This window comes from Crocuta crocuta, unplaced genomic scaffold, assembly GCF_008692635.1.
Source record: "Crocuta crocuta isolate KB4526 unplaced genomic scaffold, BGI_CrCroc_1.0 scaffold217, whole genome shotgun sequence".
Lineage (NCBI taxonomy): Eukaryota > Metazoa > Chordata > Mammalia > Carnivora > Hyaenidae > Crocuta > Crocuta crocuta.
Genome location: NW_027532208.1, coordinates 8,367,382 through 8,394,900, shown reverse-complemented (window position 1 = coordinate 8,394,900; position 27,519 = coordinate 8,367,382). Strand labels below are relative to the sequence as shown.

The 27,519-nt window shown below is 36.1% G+C and overlaps 2 protein-coding genes across 2 annotated transcripts in view; both read right to left on the bottom strand.

Moving 5' to 3' along the window:
• Nucleotides 1-3,299, bottom strand: part of SEPTIN14 (septin 14) — a 58,905-nt gene extending 55,606 nt beyond the window's left edge. Inside the window, exons 1-2 of the mRNA XM_077777825.1 lie at nucleotides 3,242-3,299; nucleotides 2,511-2,579 (exon numbers count right to left, since the gene is read on the bottom strand). Coding sequence (XP_077633951.1) covers nucleotides 2,511-2,564 — 54 coding nt within the window. The 5' untranslated portion in view covers nucleotides 2,565-2,579; nucleotides 3,242-3,299. The remainder of the gene's footprint in view (nucleotides 1-2,510; nucleotides 2,580-3,241) is intronic.
• A 12,410-nt stretch (nucleotides 3,300-15,709) lies between these two features.
• The window catches only part of ZNF713 (zinc finger protein 713), a 24,390-nt gene continuing 12,580 nt past the window's right edge, over nucleotides 15,710-27,519 (bottom strand). The window contains exons 2-4 of the mRNA XM_077777934.1: nucleotides 25,819-25,945; nucleotides 25,396-25,488; nucleotides 15,710-16,731 (exon numbers count right to left, since the gene is read on the bottom strand). Of these exons, the coding sequence (XP_077634060.1) occupies nucleotides 15,710-16,731; nucleotides 25,396-25,488; nucleotides 25,819-25,945 (1,242 nt within the window). The remainder of the gene's footprint in view (nucleotides 16,732-25,395; nucleotides 25,489-25,818; nucleotides 25,946-27,519) is intronic.

Sequence of the window (27,519 nt, the reverse complement as noted above, 5' to 3'; positions counted from 1 at the left end):
CATGCACCCTGATGTTTATAGCAACATTATCAACAATCACCAAATTATGGAAAGAGCCCAAATGCCTATTGACTGATTAATGTATACAGAAGAATTGGCCATATATATATATATAATGAAATATTACTCAGCCATAGCAGAGAATGAAATCTTTCCATTTGCAATAACATGGATGGAGTTAGAAAGTATTGTGCTAGATGAAATAAGTCAGAGAAAGACAAACACCATATGATTTCACTCATATGTGGAATTTAAGAAACAAATGAACATGGTCGGTGGGGGGGGGGGCAGGGAGAGAAGCAAATAAAAAACAGACTCTTAACCATAGAGAACGAGTTGATGGTTACCAGAGGAGGGGTGGGCAGGGGGATGTGGTAAATAAGTGATGGGGATTAAGGAAGGTACTTATTGTGATGAGCACCAAGTGTTGTATGTAAGGATTGAATCACTAAATTCTACACCTGAAACTGATATTACACTGTATGTCAACTAACTGGAATTTGAATAAAAACTTGGTGTAAAAAAAGATGTGGCAAGTAATAGGATATTACTTGGCCATAAAAAAGAATGAGAACCTACCATTTGCAACAACGTGGATGGACCTGGGTATATAATGGTAACTGAAATGAGACACTTAGAGAAAGACATATATCATATGATTTCACTTATATTTGGAATTTAACAAACAAAACACATAAAGAAAAAAATACAAACAAACAAACAAAAACCAGACTCTTAAATACAAAGAAGACACTGGTAGTTATCAGAAAACTGGAAGGTGAGAGAATGGGTGAAATAGATTAAAGGGACTAAAAGTTCACTTATTATTAAGAGCACTGAGTAATGTATTGAATTGTTTAATCATATTGCACACCTGAAACAATATATTAATTACACTTCAATATAAACAATTAAATGAATCTACTTAAGCCTTGAATTCCAATACGGGACAGAGATTTAAAAAAACAAAATAGACATCCTCACATATTGATGATTATAGTATGAACTGGCATAATATCTTTATAGAGTGATTTGGTAATTACTATCACATTTTAAATTGCATATACTTTCTGACCCAATAATTCCATTTCTAACAAAATACATGAAGCATATACATGAAAAAGTATGTAGGAGGATATTCAACGCAGCATTATATAGAATTGTGAAGAGGAAGAAGAAGAAAAAAGAAAAAACAAGGAGGAGGAAGAAGAAGAAAGAGAAACAGAAAAAGAAAACCCCACAAGTTACCTTATTACTACCTAGAGGGCCTGGTTATTGAAGACAAGTACATTTATAACACCAAAAATACAAAGCTATTAAAAAGAATAAGGTTGATCTCGTGCTGATATGAAAACTTGTCCAAAGATTAGTCATTTCTGGTGAAAAACTAGGTTGAGAGGAGTGTTTTCTCCTTCCTATTGTTTGAGCATGATAGTTTTAATATTTAAATGAGGGAACAAACTAAGTTGCCGATTGTAAAATGGTTTAGAAACAGTTGGAAGATTACTTGCTAAAGGGTGTGTAGTGAGCATTTCTACCACAGATTAAAATGTGACTCATTGGCCTCTGGGATCTCTCCTAATCCTAAAATTTTAGTATTTTAATATCATGTAAACAAAGGAGTATTCACCATGATTTAATGCAAAAGAGGGGCCAAAGATAATATGGAACGAACATAAGTCAGTGGTTTAGTTTCTGAGACATGACTTTGACAGTAGTTTATAAAGGAGTGAAGATGAAAGGTGGGTCAAGTGTGATTTTAAATATGTGACTGAGAGAAAAATAAAGATTGAATAGGCCATTCACTCTAGAGGAATAACAGTGAGAAGGAAAAGAGAAAAAATATGGTAGTTTGGATATAGAAAAATCTGCATGTTTGGAGGAAGAGAAAATACCAAGAAGAGAGCCATTAGTTATTAAGACATAAATGAACACTATTTAACACAGATCAAAGTTCACATATATATTTGACATTCTATTCAAAAAGAATTCTAAAACTCAGTTTTCACCCATTCAGGCTTACTATTCTCTATTTTAGTGTTAAGTTGGTATGTGAATTATTATACATTGTCCCTAGTACAGAGGCTTTTAAAGTGGAGCTTGCTTCAATCACCCATTGAGCAAAGAAATAAAAGCCATCCAACCAGTTCCTAAAATAACTTCATTTAAAAGTTATTTATTATTAGCACATAAATTCCCACAAACGCATGCATGAGAATAGTGCTATTCTTCCCACATAATGGGAGGTTCTGGAGTTTTAATCTGTTACTCTTTGGTATTAAATAGGAATACTATCAAAAAGGTCTGCAAACTCAAGAAACAGGGAACAGTTGTTTAAACCATTATTGGTATTTAACTTCAATCAATGTAAAAGTTAATTCATGTGCAAACATAACAAACATGAACCTTTATGACCTATGTCTACATCATTTTACTGAATCAATAATTAGAAATTACTCAATCTTATTAAAGTATAAAATTGAAAGTTCTGTTTGAAAGATATACTCAACTATATCTTCATCATGGGGTATTTGTGTGGGCATACACACTGGTTTTTCTGCCATGTCAGGCTGAAAGATCTGAAAATGAAGAAATAAAAATCTTTTAAAAAGTACTTTATGAAACTATATTCCTACAATATAATGTAGATCAAAAGGGAGTCTAATAGAGACATTCTCCCAGGTTTTGGCTTTGAGTCCATACTACTGACCTATTTTAAATTGTAGCTGTTTTGCTAGACAGCCTCCTATATATGTAATATTCAACTTAAAATGCACAGTGATACAATTAACCATAAACATGTAAAATCATCTAAGGAAAGGTAAACAGAAAGGTAAACAAACTGTCATTTGAAATCAAGAGGACAGAGAGCATTCTTCTTCTTTAAAGTACTATCTGAGTGTGAAATAGGTAATTTTGCTTTAAAAAGTGTTTAAAAGAACCAGGAAAGCCATTATTACTTAGCTTTCTAGAGTAGCTTACCAGGGGAGGCTGGGGTGATACAGTGTACTTATTCGAGGAGAGTTGGAAAAGAAGAGCTTATAAAATCTATACAAGTCCCTTAGACGTACTAAATTAATAAAAACTGTCATTTATAAAGCACTTATTACGCACCTAGCATTGTGCTGAGTGCTTACGTGCTTTAGCTCCTTTAGTCCTCATACTAGATAGATAGAGACATATTTTTTGTTGCCATATACCAGGTGAGAAAATTCAGATTCAGAAAAATTAAGTAACTTACTTGCCCAAGATTTCAGCAATGCAGCAGACACAGGTCTGAACTGACTCCAAAGCTGGTGCTATTCCTACTGTCTCCAGTTAGGACCAAATATCCACTGTGTTTGCAACACTGTGGAACAAGGGAGGAGAGGTTCAAAAGAGCATGTTGTGCTGATTTCTAAGCAGAACTGTCTGAGAAGGACGTGCTATTCCACTTTGAACAGAGCACAAAGATATGAGCATATGGGGCATATTTAAAAGGAAATATTATATACAAGTGTAGCAAAAAGAAAAGCAAATTATCAAATAATGGCTCTGTATCATGATTTCTTCACGTGATATATCCTGAGAATTATTCCACTTTCATATATATGTCGACTTCATTTTTTCCTTAATAGTAAATAGTGTCCTCTAAAACACATAGTGTTCTGTGTTACGGTATTGTTTAGTCTATATAAGAAGGTTCTATATTATTTAGCAGAACTTTAATGTTGGGTACTGCAGTGATTTCCAGCCTTTAACTGCAATCAACAATAAACAGCTAAACCACTAAAAAAAGAGTTGTTTCTTAACTTCCTCTGCCTAATCTGTCTCAGAATTTGAAGTAAGTTAACTATAAATTCAAGAGTCTTAAATTTTAGTTATGCAGATGAAAAAGTTCTGGAGATCTACTGTATAGCATGGTGATTATAGTAAATAATACTGTATTGTGTACTTGAAATTTGCTAAAAGAGTAGATAGATCTTAATTGTTCTTATTCCCCCCACCCTCCCCCACAATGATAACTATGTGAGGTGATAGATATGTTAACTAGCTTTATTGGGATAATCATTTCACAATGTATATGTATATCGAAACATCACATTGTACACCTTAAATATTTACAACTTTTACTTTTCAGTTACATGTCAATAAAGCTGTAAAAAAGAGAAGAATAGTTTCAGAAAAGGAATATCTCTAATTGCTGACTTTTTGGCAAGCTTGCACAAGATGGTTTGAAAACTAGAGATACAAGTTATCTTGTATTTTAAAACCAAACTAACTGTGCCTTAAATAGGGGTTTACTTCTGTCACAGAAATTTGGAGCAAATATTCTGAAAGCATGTTCCCTGAGACTCTGGGGATCACAGATACTCTTTCAGGGAATCCATAATATGAATATGAATAATATGAGGTGATTTGCTTTTTCCAATGTGCTGACATTTGCAAAGCAATGGTGGATAAAACTGCTGCTACNTTGAACCCACGAACCGTGAGATTATGACCTAAGCGAAAGTCGGACCCTTAACCGACTAAGCCACCCAGGCGCCCCATAAAACTGCTGCTACTTTAATCAAGGCTACTTTAATCAAGGCAGTATCACCAAATAGTCACTTGTGTTTTAGTCACTTCACACATTCACACAAAAAGAAAAAGAAGGCAAGTACCCATAAACATTTATACTGTATCCAAGTATGATGGATGTCTTAAAGAAAAACAAAGTATGTAATTATGAGACATAATAACTCCTTTTGTCAAGGAATATCAATTTTAATTGGAAAGCCAACTAACATCACTAGTTTTTCAGGCTTTGATATTTCTAGTACAGTTTTTTAATTGAACAAATATTTATATTTTTTAATTTTAAAAAATTTTAACTGAGGTACAATTGACATACATTATATCAGTTTCAGGTGTACACTATAATGATTCAATATTTGCATATATTCTGATATAGTCACAGAATAAATCTAGTTAACATCAGTCACCACATATAGTTACAGAATTTTTTTTCTTGTGCTGAGAACTTTTATTTTTAATTCAAGTCAGTTAATATACAGTGTAGTACTGGTTTCAGGAGTAGAGCCCAGTGATTCATCACTTATGTATAACACCCAGTGCTCATCCCAACAAGTATCCTTCTTAATGCCCATCGCCAATTTAACCCATCCCACACCCACCACCCCTCTAGCAACCCCAGGTTCTCATATTTAAGAGTCTGTTATGGTTTGCCTTCCTCTATGATTTTATCTTATTTTTCCTTCCCTTCCCCTATGTTCATCTGTTGTGTTTCTTAAATTCCGCATGAGTAAAATCATATTTGTCTTTTTCTGTCTGATTTATTTCACCTAGCATAGAACACTTTAGTGCCATCCACGTTGTTGCAAATGGCAAGATTTCATTCTTTTTGATCACTGAGTAGTATTCCATTGTATATATACCCTTATCTTCTTTATCCATTCATCAGTTGATGGACATTTGGGCTTTTCCCCCTAATTTGGCTATTGTTGATAATGCTGCTATAAACATAGGGTGCATATATCCCTTTGAATTAGTATTTTCATATTCTTTGGGTAAATACCTCATAGTGCAATTGCTGGATCATAGAGTGATTCTATTTTTAACTTTTTGAGGAAACTCCATAATACTGTTTTCCAGAGTGACTGCCCCAGTCTGCATTCCCATCAACAGTGTAGGAAGGTTCCCCTTTCTGCACATCCTCATCAGTACCTATTGTTTCCTGAGTTGTTAATTTTAGCCATTCTGACAGGTGTGAAATGGTATCTTATTGTGATTTTGATTTGTATTTTCCTGGTGATGAGTGATGTTGAACATCTTTTCATGTGTCTGTTAGCCATCTAGATATCTTCTTTGGAAAAGTGTCTATTCATATCTTCTGCCCATTTCTTAATGAGTTGTTTTTTTGGGAGGTGTTGAGTTTCATAAGTTCTTTATAGATTTTAGAAACTCTTCATCAGAGTTTCTTGCAATATGTCACTTGCAAATATCTTCTCCCTTTCTGTAGGCTGCCTTCTAGTTTTGTTAATTGACTCCTTCACTGTGCAGAAGTTTTTTATCTTGATGAAGTCCCAATAGTTTGTGTTTATTTTTGTTTCCCTTGCTTTCAGCAAAGTGTGTAGTAAGGAATTGTTCTGGCAGAGGTAAAAAGGTTGCTAGCTATGTTCTTTCTCCTCCAGGATTTTGATGGTTTCTTGTCTCACATTTATGGCTTTCATACATTTAAATTTATTTTTGTGAATGGTGTAAGAAAGTGGTCCAGTTTCATTCTTCTGCATGTCGACGTTCAGTTTTCCCAACAGCTTTTGTTGAAGAGACTGCCTTTTTTCCACTGGATATTCTTTCCTGCTTTGTTGAAGTGGGTCCATTTCTGTGTTTTCTATCCTGTTCCATTGATCTATGTGTCTGTTTTTGTCCAGTAGCATTTGGTCTTAATGAATAAAGCTTTGTAATACAGCTTGAAATCATGAATCATGATGCCTCCAGTTTTGGTTTTCTTTTTCAGGATTACTTTTGGCTATCCGGTTCCATACAAAATTGATTGGTTAATCTAGCTGTGCAAAGAATGCTGGGTGCATTCTTATAGGGATTGCATTAAGTGTATAGTTTGATTTGGGTAGTATTGACATTTTACTTTTTTATGTAAACCTCTTCTCCTTTCTTTTTTAAAGTTTAGTTGTCTTGAGAGAGAGAGAGAATGAGCAAAGTAGGAGCAGAGAGAGAGGGTGACAAGGATCTAAATCAGGGTCCAAGCTGCTAGACAGCAGACAGCCTAATGCTGGGCTTGAACTCAAGAACCATGAGACCATGACCTGAGCTTAAGTCAGATATTTAATGCACTGAGCAACCCAGGCGTCCCAATATAGACATCTTAACAATGTTTATTCCCCCAACCCATGAGTATGGAACGCTTTTCCATTTCCTTATGGCCTCTTCAACTTCTTTCATAAGTCTTCCATAGTATTTTTAAAGATTTTTTTTAAAGTTTATTTATTTATTTTGAGAGAAACAGAGAATGATAGAGGAAGAATCTCAAGCAGGCTCCACACCATCAGTGCAGAGCTGGATGCAGAGCTTGAACTTATGAACCACGAGATTGTGACAAGAGCTGAAACCAAAAGTCGCTCAACCAACTGAGCCACCCAGGCACTCCAGTCTTATATAATTCTCAGAGTACAGATCTTTTACATTTTTGGTTAGGTTTATTCCTAGGTATCTTATTGTTTTGGTGCAATTGTAAATAGGACTGATTCCTTCCTTTCTTTTTCTGCTGCTTTATTATTTGTATATAGAAACGCAACAAGTTTCTGTACATTGATTTTATATTCTGCAACTTTGCTGAATTCACGTCTCAGTTCTAGTAATTTTTTGTGGAGTCTTTTTGGGTTTTCTACATAGAGTATCATGTCATCGGCAAATAGTGAAAGTTTGACTTCTTCCTTGCTGATTTGTATGCCCTTTATTTCTTTTTGTTGTCTGATTGCTGAGGCTAAGACTTCCAGTACTATGTTAAATAATTGTGGTGAGAGTGGGCATCCTTGTCTTGTTCCTGATAATAGGGGAAAGGCTCTCAATTTTCCCTCATTGAGGATATTAGCTGTGGGGCTTTCATATATGGACTTTTTGATATTGAGGTATGTTCCATCTATCATGGATAGATATCCTTCTTATCCTTTTTTTTTTTAAAATGTGGTGTATCATGTTGATTAGTTTGCAAATATTGAACCAGCCCTGTAGCCCAGGAGTAAATCCCACTTGACCATGGTGAATATTTCTTTTAAAGTACTGTTGAATTTGATTTGATGGTATCTTGTTGAGAATTTCTGTATCCAGTTTCATCAGGGATATTGGCCTTAATTCTTTTTAGTGGGGTCTTTGGCTGGTTTTAGGATTAAGGTAATGCTGGCTTCATAGAATGAGTGTGGAAGCTTTCCTTCCATTTCTATTTTTTGGAATAGTTGAGAAAAACAGGCCTTACCCACTCTTTAAATGTCTAGTAGAATTCCCCTGGGAAGCCATCTGGCACAAGATTCTTGTTTGTTGGGAGACTTTTGATTACTGATTCAATTTCTTTGCCAGTTATGAGTTTTTGTTCAAATTTTCTATTCTTGTTTCAGTTTTGCTACTTAATGAGTTTTTAGGAATTTGTCCATTTTCTCCAGATTGTTCAATTTGTTGGCATATAATATTTCATAGTATCCTCTTATAATTGTATTTCTGTGATGTTGATTGTGATCTCTTTCATTCTTAATTGTATCTATTTGGGTCTTCTCTCTTTTCTTTTTGATAAGTCTGGGTACAGGTTTATCAATTTTGTTAATACTTTCAAAGAACCAGCTCTAAGATTTGTTTATCTGTTCTGCTGGGGTGTTTTTGATTTCTATATAACTTACATCTGCTTTAATCTTTATTATTTCCCTTCTTCTGCTGGATTTATTTGCTGTTCCTTTTCTAGCTCCTTGAGGTGTAAGGCTAGGTTGTGTATTGGGGACCTTTCTTGCTTCTTCAGATAGGCCTGAATTGCAATATACTTTCCTCATAAGACTGCCTCTGCTGCCTCCCAAATGGTTTGTACTTTTGTGTTTCATTTTCATTTGCTTCCATGCATTTTTTCATTTGTTTTTAACTTCTGAGTTAATCCATTCATTCTTTTTTTCTAAATTTTTTTAATGTTTTATTTATTTTTGAGAGAGAGAGAGAGACAGTGTGAGCAGGGGAGGGTCAGAGAGAGGGAGATACAGAATCTGAAGCAGGCTCCAGGCTCTGAGCTGTCAGTCAGCACAGAGCCCGACGCGGGGCCCGAACCCACGAACCGTGAGATCATGACCTGAGCCGAAGTTGGACGCGTAATCGATGAAGCCACCCAGGCGCCCCTAACCCATTCATTCTTTAGTAGGTTGTTCTATAACCTCCATGTTATCTGACAGCTTTCAAATTTGTTTCTATGGTTGATTTCAAGTTTTATGGTGGTCTGAAAATATGAATGGTATGACCTCCTTCTTTTTGTATCTGTTGAGGGTTGATTTGTGACCCAGTATGTGATCTGGGGAATGCTCCATGTGCACACAAGAAGAATGTGTATTCGGATGCTTTAGGATGAAATGCTCTGAATATATCTGTTAAGCACATCTGGTCCAGTGTGTCATTCAAAGCCATTGTTTTCTTGTTGATTTTCTGTTTAGATGATCTGTCCATTGCTGTAAGTGGGATGTTAAAGTCCCCTAGTGTTATTATCAATTTATCTATGTTTGTAATTAATTGATTTATACTTCTTCCTACATAAGATTATCACTTCTTTCATCTCCTAACTCTTTTCTATAAAGTTTTGGCTCATTTTAAGGCTCAATGAATGTTGCTTTATAAAATAAAAATAAAATTTTAAGCATTTAAAAAATATTTAGTTTGAGAGAGAGAGAGAGCACATGAGTGGAGTAGTGGCAGAGAGAGGGAGAGAGAGAATCTCAAGCAGGCTCTGCACTGTCAGCTTAGAGACTGACTCAGGGTTCAGTCTCACTAACCATGAGATCATGTCCTGAACTGAAACCATGAAGTCAGATGTTTAATCAAATGAGCCACCCAGGCACCCCATCCCACTAATGGGTTTTTAAATTTAATGTTTTCATTTATTTTGAATAGAATATTCAATGAATTTCTTTCATTTTGAAGTTCAAAATTTTCCAAAATTAGCACGTGGGAGGCTTGTTAAGCTGATGCCTGTGTCTTTNCTGACTCAGGGTTCAGTCTCACTAACCATGAGATCATGTCCTGAACTGAAACCATGAAGTCAGATGTTTAATCAAATGAGCCACCCAGGCACCCCATCCCACTAATAGGTTTTTAAATTTAATGTTTTCATTTATTTTGAATAGAATATTCAATGAATTTCTTTCATTTTGAAGTTCAAAATTTTCCAAAATTAGCACGTGGGAGGCTTGGTAAGCTGATGCCTGTCTTTCTGACTTGCTTTCATTAGTTTTTTGTGAATTTCCTTACTTTCTGGCACAAAAGTGTCATTTGGGTTTACCTGTACTTTTCCTGCCTCAGTGATTGAATTGGCAAATTCTCCAAGGAGAAGTTTCAGTGGGGAATGGCATTTAGAGACCAAGATCCAGGTGCTAAGTGAGAACCTTGCTACTGGAATTTTTTTGCTTCTAGGATATTTCAGAGGATGTAGCTATCTATATATTCAAACACGCATACACAAGCCCATGTGCACACACACAGGCACACAACACAAACCTCTAAACACCAGTGAATTTCTTCTTCTCCTTCCCCCATTCCTTGTTTGTATCTCCTTTCCCCCCACAGTGAGAAGACCTCTGGTCTCCACTCCAGCAACATCAATGACTGACTTGCCAAATGCTACAATAACACTAGATACTTTTGGACTTGTAATAACAAACTTGCTAAGTATAGCTCCAGATTGCTTTCCGAATTTTCTTCGTCCTTAATGGGTACAATGAGAACACTGTGTTAAAAACTTACTGGGATGATTTTTGAGTAGTAATTTCTTAAACCTTCATGATCACATCTAGGGTTCTTCAAAAACATGCACTTTACATTTGTTACTTTATCAATACTATGAGTATTTTTTTTTTCTTCAGCAAGCTGTATACTGCTATTGCACTCATCAACCCACTCTTTTCTTCAAAATCTACCCCTTACCTCAGCTCCATGGAACAACTCTAGGGTATCTGAAATGTGGCTTTCCAAATACCTTTTCTACCCAAACTGGAGAGAACCTTTTCTTTTAATTCCAAATGGAGCTGCCACCACCCAAGACATCAGCAAATCTGAAGTTGGGAGGGCAGTCTTGGATAGAAATGTAAATTCAGGACAAACATAGCCATTTATGTGGAAGTTATATGGGAACTAACTTCAAGGAGGCCATAAGAAGTTGAGGAGCTCAGTTATTCTTCCAAAATATAGACAATGTTAGGAAAACAGAATTTTTGGAGGATATTCACTTCTTGCTGAGCTACTGAAGGCACACTATGTATAGGTCTTTCTTATCCCCAAACACACAATACTATTCCCATTTGACACCTCTTTAAAATATTAATATTATGAGTGTACAATATTTAATAGGAAGTTAGGGGTTTGCTTTCAAATAAAAATTTGAGGGCCATCAAAAATTTGATGCAGTCTGGAATCATCGTTTTAAAGTTGTATCTTTTAGTATACATGCTGCCAAAGTGAGAACTTAAGTTATTTGAGAAAGAAAGAGAATGCAAGTGGGGAGAGGGGCAGAGGGAGAGAAGGAGAGAATCTTAAGTTCACTGACATGGGGCTTGAGTGACCTGCGGCTCACTCAATTTGACAACCCTGGGATCATGACCTGAAATCAAGGGTCAGATGCTCAATTGACTGAGCCACCCAGGCACCCCTGGAATCAGTTTTAAATAAAGTTATTTAAATGATTTTTGTCAATGGAGGTGAACATCCAGTGATAAGGAAAATAGATCTTGTTGAAAACAGTGGGGCACATCAATATACACTAAATTAGAAAAGCCAGTGAGAAACCATGGCCTTGACTTAAAAGATATTATCCAGCTTTTATTGCTAAAAGTGACCTGATAGAAGTAGCTGTAGAAACAGCAGGACTTCTGCTCACTGTTAATGGTCATGCATATCTCCAGGGCCCAGATTTTGGTCTTTATTACCACTTTGCACTAAAAGAAAAGAAACTAGAACTCTTTGGGCAAGAGGTGGGGGAATAAGCTAATCCCATTTCTTAGAGTAAGAAAGAATTCAAGATGGGCTTGGAACATCTTACTTCCAAAAATGAGAATACTGTTAAGGATAACAGATACAGTGCTAAGAGTTAAAGAAGGTAGCTCAATAAAGCTTCCACTGGTGAAGGTTCACAATGTGAACATTTAAAACAATGGCTAATTGGGACTGCATGAGTATAGAAGAGTCTAAGTGTTCATAACGATACTCAAGAGCAAAGTTAATATAATCAAGTGTGTTAAAACATAATTGTAAAAGAATGAATATGGTATGTATGATTCATTATTGACCTTAAAAATATAAATTTTTTCTTGCTAAGTATGTGCATATGTACAGATGAGTCTTTGTATTTACACATCTGTGTGTATAATTTGTTCCTATTCAATCGGTTAAGATTAAACCGATTTAATTGGTTAAGATTAAACCATATGGGTGGTGTGTTGAACCATTATCAAGGAAGAGGAAGAACTTGATGGTCCAACCAGGTAGAAAGATGGCTGAACTGTTAATCAACTTCAATGGTTATATACAACAACCACGTAGAAAGGATTCAACAATGTGTTGCAAAATGATGAAGTAGCCAAATGGCCTACAGAGGAAAACAAATAACAAAACTTGGATTCTTCAGGAAGGAGCTAGGGGACCTTATTAACTATATTAATGAAGCATAGAAAAGCTTTAAATAATGCTAGTCAATAAGATTCCTATACCAACTAGACAGGACAATGGGCCAGATGGTTTTGGGAAAGTTCAAGTGTCAAAAATTTCCAATCTATACAAAAAGAAGGTCTTAAAATGCCCCATGACATAATAAGTAATATTTTGATATAAAAGAAGAGCAAAGAAAAGTTATTTGGTCTGTGCAACTAGGTTTTATGGATGATCTGATTAAGGATCAGCCAGTTGCTCATCTGTAAATTACAACTTATTGTCTGAGAAAGTATTATTCTTATTTTGGGTTAGATGAGATTACTAGAACCCAGGGAAGGTACACAAATACCTGGTAGGACAACCTAAGCCTAGCAACAAATGGACAAAAGCTGGGACCCTGAAAAAGTGTTCAAATAAAGATATGAAAAAAATTTAAATCCATGCAACTAACATTTTTATGGTTTTGGTATATTTAATATTCTGGGTATATCTTACCTGTTTCTTAAGGTATTTAAAATATTTAATACAATCTGAAATTTTAGGTTTGTGGTTTAATGAAATGTTTAGATGTTTTTAAGCCTGAAACGCATGTTTAAAAGAGTGGGAATATCTAATTTTAGAATTCTCGTTCTTATTTATTAGTTTCACATCTGTGAATAATTAGGGAATGCTGGATGCTTAAAGCATTTCAGTTTCTTAAACGAATAAATTAAGCATTAATCAAAATATAGATAGTAATGAATATATTTCTCCAAGCCCACAAAGCCTTTGGACATAAGAGAATCTATCACATAATGATCTTTTTAAAAACATTCTGAAGTTCTGAGAAAGTCACATAGGTTTTAATGTTGAGCAGAAATCTTTCACTTTATTAATTTTCATATATTTAACAATTGTTTTCAAAGTGTTATAAAACACTGTTCCAGGCACTGTTGGTATCCACTGAATCAGGAGTAGATGATCCATGTTCTAGTGACATGTCTTGTGAGAAATCCTGAATAATAAATCATTTATTATTATGGGTAAGCTTAAATATCTCTTTTCATAAAAGAAAGGCATTAGCACCTAGTTAGACAGACCAAACGAACTAATATACATGAAAGGGTAATGTCTTGCCCTCCTAGACAGAAATAAGTCTAACTAACAGGTTTGTGAATGAGTACTACACCACTGGCTTCCCTGCTCTAAGAACCAGTATTTTGGTGTAATCAATATATATAGGGTTCACTCCTTAATTTGCAGCATTTTGAAGAGAACAAAGGACATGACAATAAATTCATCTCAGAATGACTAGTTTACTGTACAACTAAAGATAATCATTTATGACTGTAAAGAATATTTAATAAGCTTCTAGTTTTATAATTCCTATCTATTATGTCAGTCTAGATCACCTCTTTTCTACGATTATCCAAGTTCTACTGAATCTCTTCTGAAAATTCCATTGTTCTCAATTCACCTGTGTGGACACACTGCCTCATACTGGAGCCCTTAACACTCTTTGTGGATACATCTTTTTATTTTTCTTTCCTGACTGCAAAAGTAAACTTTGATCAAAGCCTTTACCAATTGTAATTATCCATGACCTCTTTTAATACATATCTCTACTGTCTGAGATTTCACCTTGGCTCACTTTTTCTCTTCCTGAAATCTGAATGCCCTCCTTACGGCAAATGAATGTTAAATGTTGTTTATTTTGGAACTACCCTGAAAATGGATCTCTACTACACAGACATTTGAGCACAAAGTATTATTAAAAATCCTCCTTGACCACAGTAACTCAGGGTTTTATTAACTATTGCACACTGCTGATGTATAGGACATAAATGTACTTTGAAAAGTTTAACTTCTGCGATGAAATGAGTTTATTTTAGGACTTTTTTTTAGTGTTTTAATTTTTAAATGTCTTTAAATCATTTCAGCTTTGACTCAAGAACTTTATAAAATCTAGTCCTTCAGACAGGAAAAAAAGAGAAGTCTTGAGATGGGAGCTGTGTTAGAAGAAAAGAGGTGAGGAAGAAAGGGGAAATATATTCCTACCTTAGCCTCATGGCTTCTTCAAGCCATGCCTGAGGAGACAGAAAAACAGAAAACCAAGAAACTGAAGCAGCCCCAAAGGTGTATTTATTTGTGACTTATGACAGTTTACATTTATAATGCTTTGTAACATCAAAATGTGATTATCTGTTACACAGGACAGTATTCGTAAAAGTAAAATTTACCTACTTTAAATTCTTTTTGGAAAAAATAATTTATATATATATATAAATATATAAATTTATATAAATAAGATGAATTATTAAGCCAATTATTAGTACTTCCTTAGTTATTTATATAAGCTAGTAAGGCTCTTCCCTGGTTCTTAGCTTCATCATGGCACCACAGCTCAACATCTGGTATGGTCTTCTACTTCTTATCTTTCACAGTTGTGCAGGGAAGTGTAGGGATTCTTAGCCCCTGGTCATTATATAAAAACAAAACAAAACAACAACAACAAAACCTCTATTCAAACCCCCCAGAAATACCCATTTTAATTAAAAAAAAAATCTATGATTGCTAGAGGGAAATTTAAAACTAGAACAACAGGATAGAAAAGTAGACTTCTCCAAATCACTTTTCAAAGTTCATCACTATGACCCTTAGTCTCCTCCATGATGCTTCTTAAAGTGATCCTAGGAGCTGTTTGATGAAAACAAAATAGTTGCTAAAATGAAAACAAACACTACCATATCCTGTCACATTGTTTTTCAAATAAAGGTACAGAAGATTTAGGTGGTACATCAAATGGACATTTTAAATTTCAAAGTTATATACGTATTTTGATAAATAAATGTTTATTAATTTTAGGACAAATACAATGGACATATAAAGCTCATAATTTCTGCAATTAATATTTTCTAGAACAATGGTAAAAATTCTGAGTCCCTTTAAAGAAAAATATTAAGTAAACACTGAATATGGTAAAAACTGTAAAGGAAACACACACATGATTGAAATTTGAGAAATACTGCTTTTGTTTATTTCAAGTGTATGTGACTGGGTTACACTACATCATTGCTTGAATTAATCAATGTTTACATACTTTAAAAACTTTATATCATAAAAGTTACAGGTGAATAATTACAGATTATCACCTACAAGATTTCTGGTCATTTAAAAAAGCTTTATATCAGATTTGGAACATAACTCTTAATATAATCTTATTTATAAAATAAATTATTTCCACTATTTATAACCTCTCTTGAGAATATGCTACTAATTTAAGATCTAAATTTATTTGGTTTCTATGCATTAAAAGTTTATTTATAAGCTTTCTCTTCTCTATNAAGAGTTATATACTGGAAGGACTGGAACTTAAGGTTTTCTCACATTTATTATATTCACACAATTTCTCCCGAGTATGGATTTTCCTGTGTTGATTAAGATGTGCACTCTGGCTGAAGGCTTTCTCACATTCATTACATTTATAGGGTTTCTCTCCTGTATGAGTTCTCTCATGCTGATTAAGATGTGTCCTCTGGCTGAAGGCTTTCTCACAAAAACTACATTCATAAGGTTTCTCTCCAGTATGAAGTCTATGATGTTCAGTAAGGGATGTGATACGGCTAAAGGCTTTACCACATTGATTACATTTGTAGGGCTTCTCTCCAGTATGAATTCTCAGATGTTGAGTAAAGGATGAATGTTGACGGAAGGCTTTCCCACATTCATTGCATATAAAAGGTTTTTCTCCTGTGTGAATTCGCTGATGTTGAATAAGATGTATCCTCTGGCTGAATCTTTTCCCACATTCATCACATTTATAGGGCTTCTCTCCTGTAAGGACTATCTGAGGTTGAGTAAGAGATGAGTTGTGGCTGAAGGCCTTCCCACATTCACTGGGGTTCTCTTCAGTGTGAATATGATTAGTAAGAATATGTTGATTGAAGATTTTTCCACATTCATTATATTCATAAGGATTCTTTCTTACATAGTCTCCCTGATAGTAAATTAAGTCTGAATTATGTTTGATGCTATTTCCTTGTGTGTCAGAATTAAAGGGTATTTTAATTGAAGGAATTCTCTGATGCATAATAAGGTCTGAGTTCACATTACAGTTTTCTCCAAATCTATTACAGTCAAGGCTTCTCTCCTGTGTGATCTTTTTATGGGTGAAAGATACTTGTGCTAAATGTCTCTGCTGATTTTCTTGGTTAAACTCTAATTGGTAATCAAAATCCCAGAGTCCTCCTAAGATGGAGTACCAGAAACTGTCTCCTGTTAGTCTCTCTATTATCATGTCATGGTTTTGATTTTCATCAGAAATATTCTGGTTTGGAATTGATTTTTTGATTTCAGGTCTATTCTCCCCACCTAAAAGAAATTCAGAACATACAAATACTTTGCCATCTTCTTTGTTTTGAAAGAGAAACTGTTGCACAATGAATTACCAGGTGAAACTTACAATAATGTGGACAAGGCATATGTGGCACAAGTTTTAAAATATGGCCATGTAACAAAGGGGAAGATTATAAAAGGATCACAAAAGGCAGTGAGGAGGGGAAAATTTTAAAAACGTGTGGTAATCATAAGAAAAGATCATCTAGAGTCTCCATGGTTGAAAGGAAATAGAAAGGAGAATAAGAAATATCAGAGAAAGGTCTGTGCTGAGAGGTAGGAGGTACCAGAGGAAAGACTATACTGGGGTAAGACAGATCCAGACCTTATAAATCTCACCTGTGGATTATCTGACTGTAGTGCTAGCTACTTGTTTATTTAAAAAGTATGCATTTCTTTCTATTTTAATTTTTTGTTTAAAATGATAAAACGAATACTTGCTTTTAGTAACATATTCAAATAATGTAGAAATGCATAATGTAAGAATTCCGCCCCCTAGAGGTAGCTATTGTTAATAGTTTGGAGCCTGTCTTGCCAGATTTTTTTCCTATGTTCATACAAATATAATTGTAAATCATATTTTGAACAAGCATAAATTTTTGTGATTAAAAACAAAATTTCACTTCAGCCTCCTACCACTTCTTTGAACTTAATTTAGTGCGGGTACTCTTATTCTGCTACTAGATGAAGATGTGTGCAGTTTCCATGGCTTTTCCCCTAATTCTTAGATAACAGACACTCTTACTGTTACATTTAGTTACAAACACAGTTTCTGTTCAATAATTAAAATTTTCAGCAATGTGTTTAACAATCAAAACTCCAAAATTAATCCCTTTCCCTTCCCCTGGGCTGTTATAGAGTCATATTCTTCCTTTCCTCCCACTGCCTGCCTCTTCACCTGCCCTACTTTCTTCCTACTAGTTTTCTCCCTGACTACTCTCTCACTTCTTTCCCCACTTAACTATTTCCCTGGCCACCTCTTCCTTCACTTACTAACTGTTGTTAGGTCCCTTCTAACAAGAGTTGGAGGGTAGGAGCCATGTGGAGGGAGGGATTAAGAGAAAGGCCAATTTTTGTATAATTGAGTGGCTTCACATTCTCTGCTTGGCAGAAGGTTAAATAGGACTCGCTTTGGGAACTTTTATAATTCTTGGGAGGTTTTAGCTGGACCTCTCTCTCTCCCCTTTCATTTCCATGATCTAGACAGATAAAGCTCTAGTTTGGATAGTCCCTTCAGACCAGCCCTACAGCATGAATCCTCCTGGACAGGATCCAAGATCATGTTGGATGACTCATAAACACTCACGATACCTTGTCCTGACAAACTTGGGTAGTACAGACAGATCATAACTCAATGGTTCCTCCTGGCTCACCTATAAAAGCCATTTCATTAGTCAGCTGTTCTGAGGCCTTAGACTTAGCTCTAGGCTTCTCAATGTGAGTCACTCACTAGTCTTGATCTTCCAACCATAAGGAATGTATATATAAAAGCTGAAGGAGTGTTGGCCTTGAAGCTGGCACATACAATTATCATCCTAATTAGGACACTTGAGAGTAAAAGGGGGCACCATTAATAATTATGCCAATAACTGCCTTGGGAAAATAAAATGGAATTACACCATAATACTGTTTTATATTTTGCTTTTTTACATTACTGCATATCATGAACATATTTTCCATGTTGACAAATATATTTCCATGCAATTTTTTTTAATGTTTTATTTATTTCTGAGAGAGAGAGAGACAGTGTGAGCAGGGGAGGGTCAGAGAGAGAGGGAGATACAGAATCTGAAACAGGCTCCAGGCTCTGAGCTAGCTGTGAGCACAGAGCCTGATACAAGGCTCAAACCCATGAACCGGAGATCATGACCTGAGCCGAAGCTGGATGCTTAACCGACTGAGCCACCCAGGTGCCCCTATTTCCATGCAATTTTAAAAGGTTTTAAAATATCCAATTTTCTGGATATATCAAAGTTATTTTTAATCAATCACATTTAGGTTACATTGAACTTAGTGTTATCACAAACAACATGGTAAGAATAGTTGGCTGAACATGAAATAGAAATTTTAAAAAGAAAAAAAAAAAGGAAAATTGTGAAAAACAGATCAGTATGCTTAAAGATATATAAACAGAACCTACTCTGGTCCAAAATCGTATGTGGAAAAAAACAGTGATTTAGAAGATTCATTTTAAACCCACTGATTATTTCAACCAAATTATCCTGGGACCACTTTATTTTCAGCCCAAATGCTTTTGTCTTGCCTATGGACTTTGGCTCTAAAATGTTTAGAATGACTGACTAGAACTTTGAAGACACATTTTCTGCCTACGAATAGAATCCAGGGCCTTCATTCCCTGCGGCCCAGCTTCCAAAACTTTTGTTTATTTCTGGAAACATGGTGGCTTGATCAACATATTCATGGCCACTTTTGTTGACTCCCTCCTTTCCATGCCTCTGTGAGGGAAAAGGGAAAAGTGCTGCTGGTTGACAGACTTGTCATCTACTGATAACAGAAGTGACTGTGCATAGGCTGTACAGGCACTACTCCCCTACTCTGAATACCTTCAAAGCACATCAGATCTTCAGTCACAAGGCTGCCTATCTACATCCCAGTGGGATGCCAGGGAACAGAGTCTAGACTCCAAAGCGAGACAATGATTATCTTGGGCTTCAAAGCATTTGTGAAGAACAAACTCTAGTCCATTTGCTCTGGCTCCTCACCTAACCTAAGCCCCCATGTTAGCAGACATGACTGCAACTTACCTTAAAAGGATGGTGGGCACTGATAAGGATGAACACTTTCATCAAGCTATGTATAAGAGAGCATGCAGAGGTGCTGTTGATTCATTATTCACTGTCTACTTTCTTCCTAGTTTGGCCTTACCTGGTTAGAAACCCAATCACTCATTGAAGCTCCCAAGTCCTACTCTGTACCTCTGCCTACTCCCCTCTTACACTGAGATTATAGAAAAAGGGCTACTTGGGAAAAAGTGTTTTCAGACATGGAAGCAGAAGAGCTATGCATTTGTGAGAATGATATGCAATCTATTTTATGCCTAAGCCCTAAACTAATTAAGTGTAATATCTTGGTCATGACTACAGACTAAGGCTCTCTAGCTTACTGCAGGCATTTATCAGACTTCCATTATTCTTGCAGAGGCCTAAGGGCTCTACATGAAGAAAAACGGGATTTGCTGTAGTCTCAAGTGGTTACTGTTTGCCTCCATTGACTCCATATTTTCTGGATCAACTCTTGGGGTTATAAGCCACTGATAAAATTAGATTTCTAGGATACCTAGACCTCTGATCTCCTTTGTATCTAGGGAGGGACATCCTCTAGATGTGACCGTGGTCAGTATAAGCATGTTGTGATGCCACTGGGCAACTTGAACAACATCTTGAAGGGCCTTCTGCACTACTGTATATCTCACCAAGTAGACAACTTACCCTGCTGCTTAGCCTCATCCAATGCCTTTTGAACTGAATTATTTAGAATTAGGAAGGAAGGAAACAAGAAGGGAAAGAGGAACAGAGAGAGAGAGGGAAAGAAGGGAGAAAGGGAAAAAATTAGGAAGAGAGGGAGAAAAATAAATTTTAAAGTTTACCCTTTCTATGTGCAAAGCACTGTAGTATTTCCAGTTCTCTTTTCTTAATTAAAAAAAAAAGTGCCCTGATCTATAGTGAGTTACGATATTCATTTATTGGGTAGAACAATAAATTAAAAACTGAAACAAAACAGCCTAAAAAGATGAGAAACTATCAGAGTTTATCCAATATAGCAATAAGAATAAATGTTTGGTAAAATTTTTGTCTCAATTTTATAGATTATACAGATCTTATGGGTTGTAATAAAAATGCATTTCTTAATGAGAGTGGTGGTTATAAATAATTAAAAACTATTGTTTTAGCAGAAGTTGGTAAGCTTTTTCTATAAAGGGTCATCTTGTAAGCATTTAAGGTTTTGTGGGTCATATGGGCTTTACTGTTTGCTCAACTCTGCTGTTACAGTGTGCAAGGAGCCACAGGTAATATTATGAGTGATAGAGGGAGTGTGGCTGTGTTCCCATAAAACTGTTTACACAAGCATATGATTCTAGACAATGTTTCTTCATCCAAAGAGTCTACAATACCAAACAGGGTTATCTGGAAAGGGAGACCCCCTTGATTAATCTAAGACATCCTGGGTTGACTGGTGGTTCATCTTATACTAGCAATGTCTGAGAGTGCTTTCTCTCCTACAGACTTATCAACAGTGTATGCAGACAAATTTTTGGGCTTTTGCTAACCTGATAGGTGAGAAAAGGTTATCTGGTGTAGTTTCAATTTGTGCTTCTCTTGTCATGAGTGAGACTGAACACTTTTTCTTACATTAAACATATTTGTACTCATTTACCTAAGAACTGTTCACATATGTGTATATTTCTATTGGGCTGTTGGCCTCGTATTGATATAGAGGAGCCTTTCTAAAATCAGATTAGATTAGATTATTTTGAGAGAGTGAGAGAGCAAGCATGAGTGAGGGTAGAGAGAGAAGGAATCCCAAGCAGGCTCAGCCCTGGCAGTGTAGAGTCCAATGCAGGCTCGAATCCATGAACCATGAGATCATGACCTGAGCCAAAACTAAGGGTTAGACACCAAACCAATTAAGTCACTCAGGTACCCCAAGGAGCCTTTTATTAATGGGAGCTTAGCCCTTTTGATATAAGTTGCAAATATTTTCCTGCCATTGCCATTTACCTTTTCACCTTGCTTATTATTCTATATCATGCAGAATTTGGGGATTTGTATCTGTTGAAAGTATAAATCTTTTCTTTTACTGCTTCTAGATTTTGAATTATAGTCAGAAATTACTTTCCCATTCAAGATTATAAAAGATTTCTCCTATGTTTTCTTCCAGGTCTCTTATGGTTTCATGTTTTACATTTAACGTCTCTGATTCCTTTGGAATATCTTAGTTTAAGGGGTAAGCTATGGATCCAACTTTATCTTTTTCCAGATGGCTACTCAATAGTCATTAAAAGGTCTACCTTTTATAATTATAGTTGTGGTAAGCTCAGCATAAAGATGAATCACTACGCTGTGTACCTGAAACTAATGCAACATTGTGTGTCAATTATACTGAAAAAAAAAAAGTCTACCTTTTCAATACCAGTTATCTCAATACCATTTTATTAAGATGTATACTTTTTCCCTAGTAAATTGAAATAATGCCCTTAATATATACTAAACTCCTGCATACACCTGGGTCTATTTCTGGATTTTCTATTCTGTTCAGTTGGTTGCCTTGTTTTGAGTAATAAACTTTTGCTATATGTTATCTAGTTGAGATAACCCCTCATTGTTTTTCCTTTCAGAGTTTTCCAGATTATTTTTGTCTTTTGGTTTTTCAATATGAGCTTTAGAATGAGCCTCTCTAGATTCCCCCAAAATCTTGAAGGCACTTTTTATGGGATGACATTAGATGTTGTAGTCGGGACACTGACATCTTGGTATGTCTATTTATTCAAGTTTATTTTTGTGTCTGTCAGCATTTTAAAGTTTTCCTCATGCAGATGTTGCACATTCATTGTTAAAAGTTTATTTCTATGTGTTGTATCTTTTTAGTTACTATTAATTGGGTTCTTCTCTTCCATCTTCTTTTCTAACTAGCAGTTGTTTGTGTTTTTACCTTTATAATCACTTCAACAATTATTTATTTACCTGGCTACACAGCTATATCTGAACTTTGATCCATACAAGGAATCTGGCCCAGCAAGTACACTATGGCCTTTATTCACTTTCCACCTGCTTTCTGATCTCATTTAGACCTCTGCTGCTTTGACTCTTCTGTTGTTTTCTAGTTTCCAGTCCTCTTCAGACCTTACTTTTTCTTGTCACTTCTTGGACTCTATGTCAAATCACCGGAATTAAACAAACTCTCAGTTTTCCTCCTTCAGTTCCACCAGTCTGACAGGCCCTCAGTCTGGGCTCTACAAAGCCCTTCCACTGCCGAGTAGAACAGGAGAAATGGCAAATGTATGTGGGTCACTGGAAACCACAAATGCATAGAGCAAAATCTCATCTGGACCCTCAAAGCTGCTTGGTAATCTCTTGATTCATTTTTGGTCTGCTTCTGCTGACCTTAGTAAGCTAAAGCAAGTGCTCCTCAAGTTCTGTACTTATCCTCCCCCGATTCCTTTACATTCAAAAGACAACCTTGTCTCCTACTTTGCCAAGAAAATAACCACTGTGAACTCCCCCAAATCTTTCTCCAACAAAATTAGTTACATACAAAATCACCTAAATCTTCTTTGCAATCCCACTCCCGTCTCTTCCAGAACGTTGCTTTATAATTTGTATCTATTTTCTACTTACCCCCTCTATTAACTCCTCCCCTTCAGCATTACAAACAAGCTAAAACCATTCCTGCTTGGAACAATCCTCTCTGGACACTAGCTCCTATTCTAGCATATACTTTTTATTGTCTCCCTTGATTATTCTAGCTTCTGTAAGAGTACTGCATACTTACCACCTCTGCCTGTTTACCTCCTATTCACTCAACAATGTGCTAACTGATCATTCTTCTAATCACTCCCCTGTTATTTCTTTTATTAATATAATTATTAATTTCTTTGTTGCTAAATCCACCGGACATTTTCCAGGTCTCACCTTCATCTGGAAGAGATTTCTAGATAAACAGGCACCAGTAGATGACTAAAAGGCAAGCAGCAACCCAGAGGGCAAGCCAGAATTAGATCAGTCCATCAACGGAAATGTTCTGCCACATCCTCATCAGAGGAATCAGTCACTGTGTCTCTGCGTCTTATAGGATAATGCAAAAATGCAAGTTGTCTCTGGAGGAGACTGTTAGGCTGCTCATTCCTGACAAGGAGGATATGAGGAAATCACTTATTCAAGCTGATCTGTGAACCAAGAGCCTTAGGCATCCATATAATAAGTTCTGGAAATTTCCCCAAGTTAGCAATTATTTTCTGTAGCTTGGGGTCTGTGACCCCAAGGGACATTATGGCCCATAGGGACATAATAGGAGACAGTGTGGATCTTACAAATGGATATGTCTGTGGGAAAAAATATGTACCTGAGGGAAAGAATAGCTTTGCCTTCTGGTGTATGTGCCTATGCTGGCAATTCACCTGGGAAGGGAGTTTTTCATTTTCTTCCTTTAGTTTCCTACTTCCCAGGTTTCAGAGTACGGAGATTCATAGAAATAACATCACCTACTGTTGTCAGGGAAAGTGCTAGGGCTCCTGAAAAAAATGTTTTAATTATTAGTCTCTACTTATGGAATGACAGCACTGATCAGACCAAAATTTAGGTTCAATGAGGCTGAAACAGAAACAAGGATTCCTACCTAACATGACCTGGAGAACTAAAAGCGAGAAGGACAGCCAAGTCAAAGCCACCTTGTAAAATAAGCTGAAGTCTGAATGACAGAAAACCAAGTCCAAATGGGAAAAACAGGTGCCAGAGCAAAGAATCAGGGTGGACACTAGGTAGAGATGGGGTAGGTTAACCTGGCTTAATAAACCAGAGTGGAAAATACCTAACTCAGTATCTGGGATACCCTTAACAGTCAACTGCTTGCTAATATAACCAGGCAGAACATTGTAGGTGGTATGCCAACAGTGGGGAGCTAAGGTTTGGAGGGTTTTTGGATAAGAAGTCTTACATTTAATGGGATGCTTTAAAGAAAGAGTATCAAGTCAGCAAATCCAGGTTCTGAAATAATTAAAATGATGGCATAACATTCATAAGCAAAAATATAATCTGAAATCTGGGAAGAGAATGTGGGTGAAATACTGAGGTTAGAAATATAGACATGGGAAAATGACACTGAAGGACTACTTAAAAAGCAAAGTACTGCAGAGCTGAGCACCACGTCTGTAAGGATACATACCTTTAGAAGAATAAAAAGGGAGAGAAGGTAGTGAAGGAGCAGGTAGAGATACAGGACAGAGACTACAAGAGTGTATTTTGTATATATGTGTGCATCACAAGCCAGGGTGGAAGAAAATTTCAAGAAAGTAAAGCTAACACTATCGAATGCAACAAGATCATAGGAGACAATAACTAGGTTTTTTTTAGTCACTGGATGTGACTGGTAAAAAGTTAGTGGTAATCTCCAAGAAAACACTTTTAGTAGTACAGGGAGGACAAGAGTCATATCACACAGGTAATCTGAAGAATTAAAATTGAGGTTATGGGTTTTAGGCAAATTTAAAGAGTTTGATAATAAAAGGAAAAATAATGAAAAGTAGGTAAAAATGGCGGAGGATCTTTGACATGGAAAAGGAAGATTTAAAGAATACTGAGAGAGGGCATATGAATAAAGACCAGAAAATGGTATGTGGAGATTTACAACACCGAGATATTTATGAATGTTAAAATTAATACCTTCAACGTAAGTTTTGTGTTGTGTAAATTTTTAAATAATAAGTATATATTATCTGTTTAATCAGAAAAAAAAATAAGAGAGCCATTTCCACTTTGGAAAAAAGTCAAACATAAGCTGAATTTTAAAAGTCCTCAGTATTTTTTAAATCCCAGAGGCAGAGATTTGAAGCACACTCAGTTGAATATTTCAAAAGAGACTGCTTCTCTTCACTAAGCAGCAAATACCCAAGTGCCTGCTCCTCACCTGCACGCGTGTCCCCTGGGCTGCCTCTTTCCATCATCCACTGCTCCTCTTGTTCCAACTGAGAGATCACCTCTGGCTTATAAAGTTGATGCCCTATTCATGGGAAAAATGTATGTCACAGAAGTTTATACTGGGAACAAAACTGTCTCTCAAAACTCATTTCCCACTTTTTTAGTCTTTAGGGCCTCTGGATTTGGAAAGGGGAAACCAGAAGCAGCAAAATAAAGCTACTTATCTCAAACTCAAAGTCAAGACCTTTTATCTGAGGAGAAAAAGCAGGAAACAAAGGTCCTCTGTCTCCAGCACTGATTAGCATTCTGTCCTGGCCTGAACTAAATTCACAAAAGCCTTGGAAATTTTCACTACTTAAGGAAATAAACCCATTTAGAATGGTTTCTAGTTTTACAGGGGCAACATCCTTACCCAGCGCAACCAGATTCCTGTAGTTCTCTAGCATCACGTCTCGGTAAAGATTCTTCTGAGCAGGGTACAGCTGATCCCACTCCTCTCTGGTGAAGTCCACAGCCACGTCCTGGAACGTCAGTGATTCCTGAAATATCAAGTACATCCTACTTAGCCAGAAACTGGTTTTTACAAGGGCCCTTTGGGGAAGGGGCAACGGTGCAGCAATGGCCATGGAAAAGGTGAGGATGTCTGAGCTGTTGAGCTGCCAGTCTTCAGCATCTCTCTGAGCAATCTAGGTCAAAAATTTTAAAACAGTTAGTACCGTCTATCATCTTTTAAGACAGACATAAAGACATGCATGAAATAATGCTTGCTTTTTTTAATGTTTTTATTTATTTCTGAGAGAGAGAGAGAGCGCGAGAGAGCGCAAGAGAGAGAGAGAGTGAGCAGGGGAGGGTCAGAGAAAGAGGGAGACACAGAATCTGAAGCAGGCTCCGGGCTCTGAGCTGTCAGCACAGAGCCTGACACGGGGCTCGAACCCATGAACTGAACCGTGAGATCATGACCTGAGTCGAAGTCAGATGTTTAACCGACCGAGCCACCCAGGTGCCCCAATAATGCTTGCTTTCAAGCTTTTTACAGTTTGTTGCAAGGGAAAGACTCTCCTCATCTAAACAATTAAAAAACTGTATGGGAAATTCATGCTATAAGATTTCAGAAGTGAAAGAATTCAGGATCAATAGAAATACTGTAAGGAGGTGTCAGGTTGCTGGATTTTGTGTATCCTCAACAGATCCTTAACAGAGTTTTAAATTTCAGACAGAATTGGAGAGAAGATATTCCAGTGGGTTGGGGGAAAAAAAGGAGCAAGGGCAAACAGACTGAGAGTAGAAGACACATGATGCATGTGGGGATCAGTAAAAGAAATTGCCTTGCTATAGGTAGGAAACTCAAGCAAAAAAGGGTGACTTCTAAATTTCCTCCACTGTCAGTGCTTTTTAACAATCCTTTTGCTCTAAGAGATACACAATACAAATATAGGCACATACAAACAATACATATACCCCCCCTCTTCCTTTACTACCTAACTGTCCCTCTCCCTACCAAATACCACCCACTTCATGGGTATAATAACTCCACAATTAATCAAAATGAGTGTGGTGTTACAAGTAAGTGCTTTCCTCCGTAAGGTAATAGTTGATATTTAAATACAGTACTGGCATTTTACTTATATTAAATTTCATGCTTTGATACCATATCCTTCTAAAATATACTTCAATTAATTGACATAGGCAATTTAGAGATGAGTCACCAAGGCTGGAAGAAATTAAATAATTTATCCAAGGGCATACAGCTAGTAAATAGCATGAACTGGATTTTATCTTCAATCTTATTCTAAGCCTATGTTCTTTCCATCATACCTCAAAGATGTGTTTTCTGCTTCTACGAATATCTTCCGTCGTGTGACTTTTATTTCTAATTTCTATTCTACTTTCTCCATGCTTCTTCCATGCAGTACCAGGGTGAGGAAAACTATAAATTTATTATAGTCTACATTCTTTAATATCTACATTTGTAGTTCTTTTTTTGGCTGTTTTATTTAGTACTTTCTCTTTCTTTCTGTTGCTTCTAATCATGATTTTGCACTTGGCTGCCCATTTCTTCTATTTTCTTCTTTTTAAAAAATATCATTATTTTAATTATATTTTTAGGTAGATA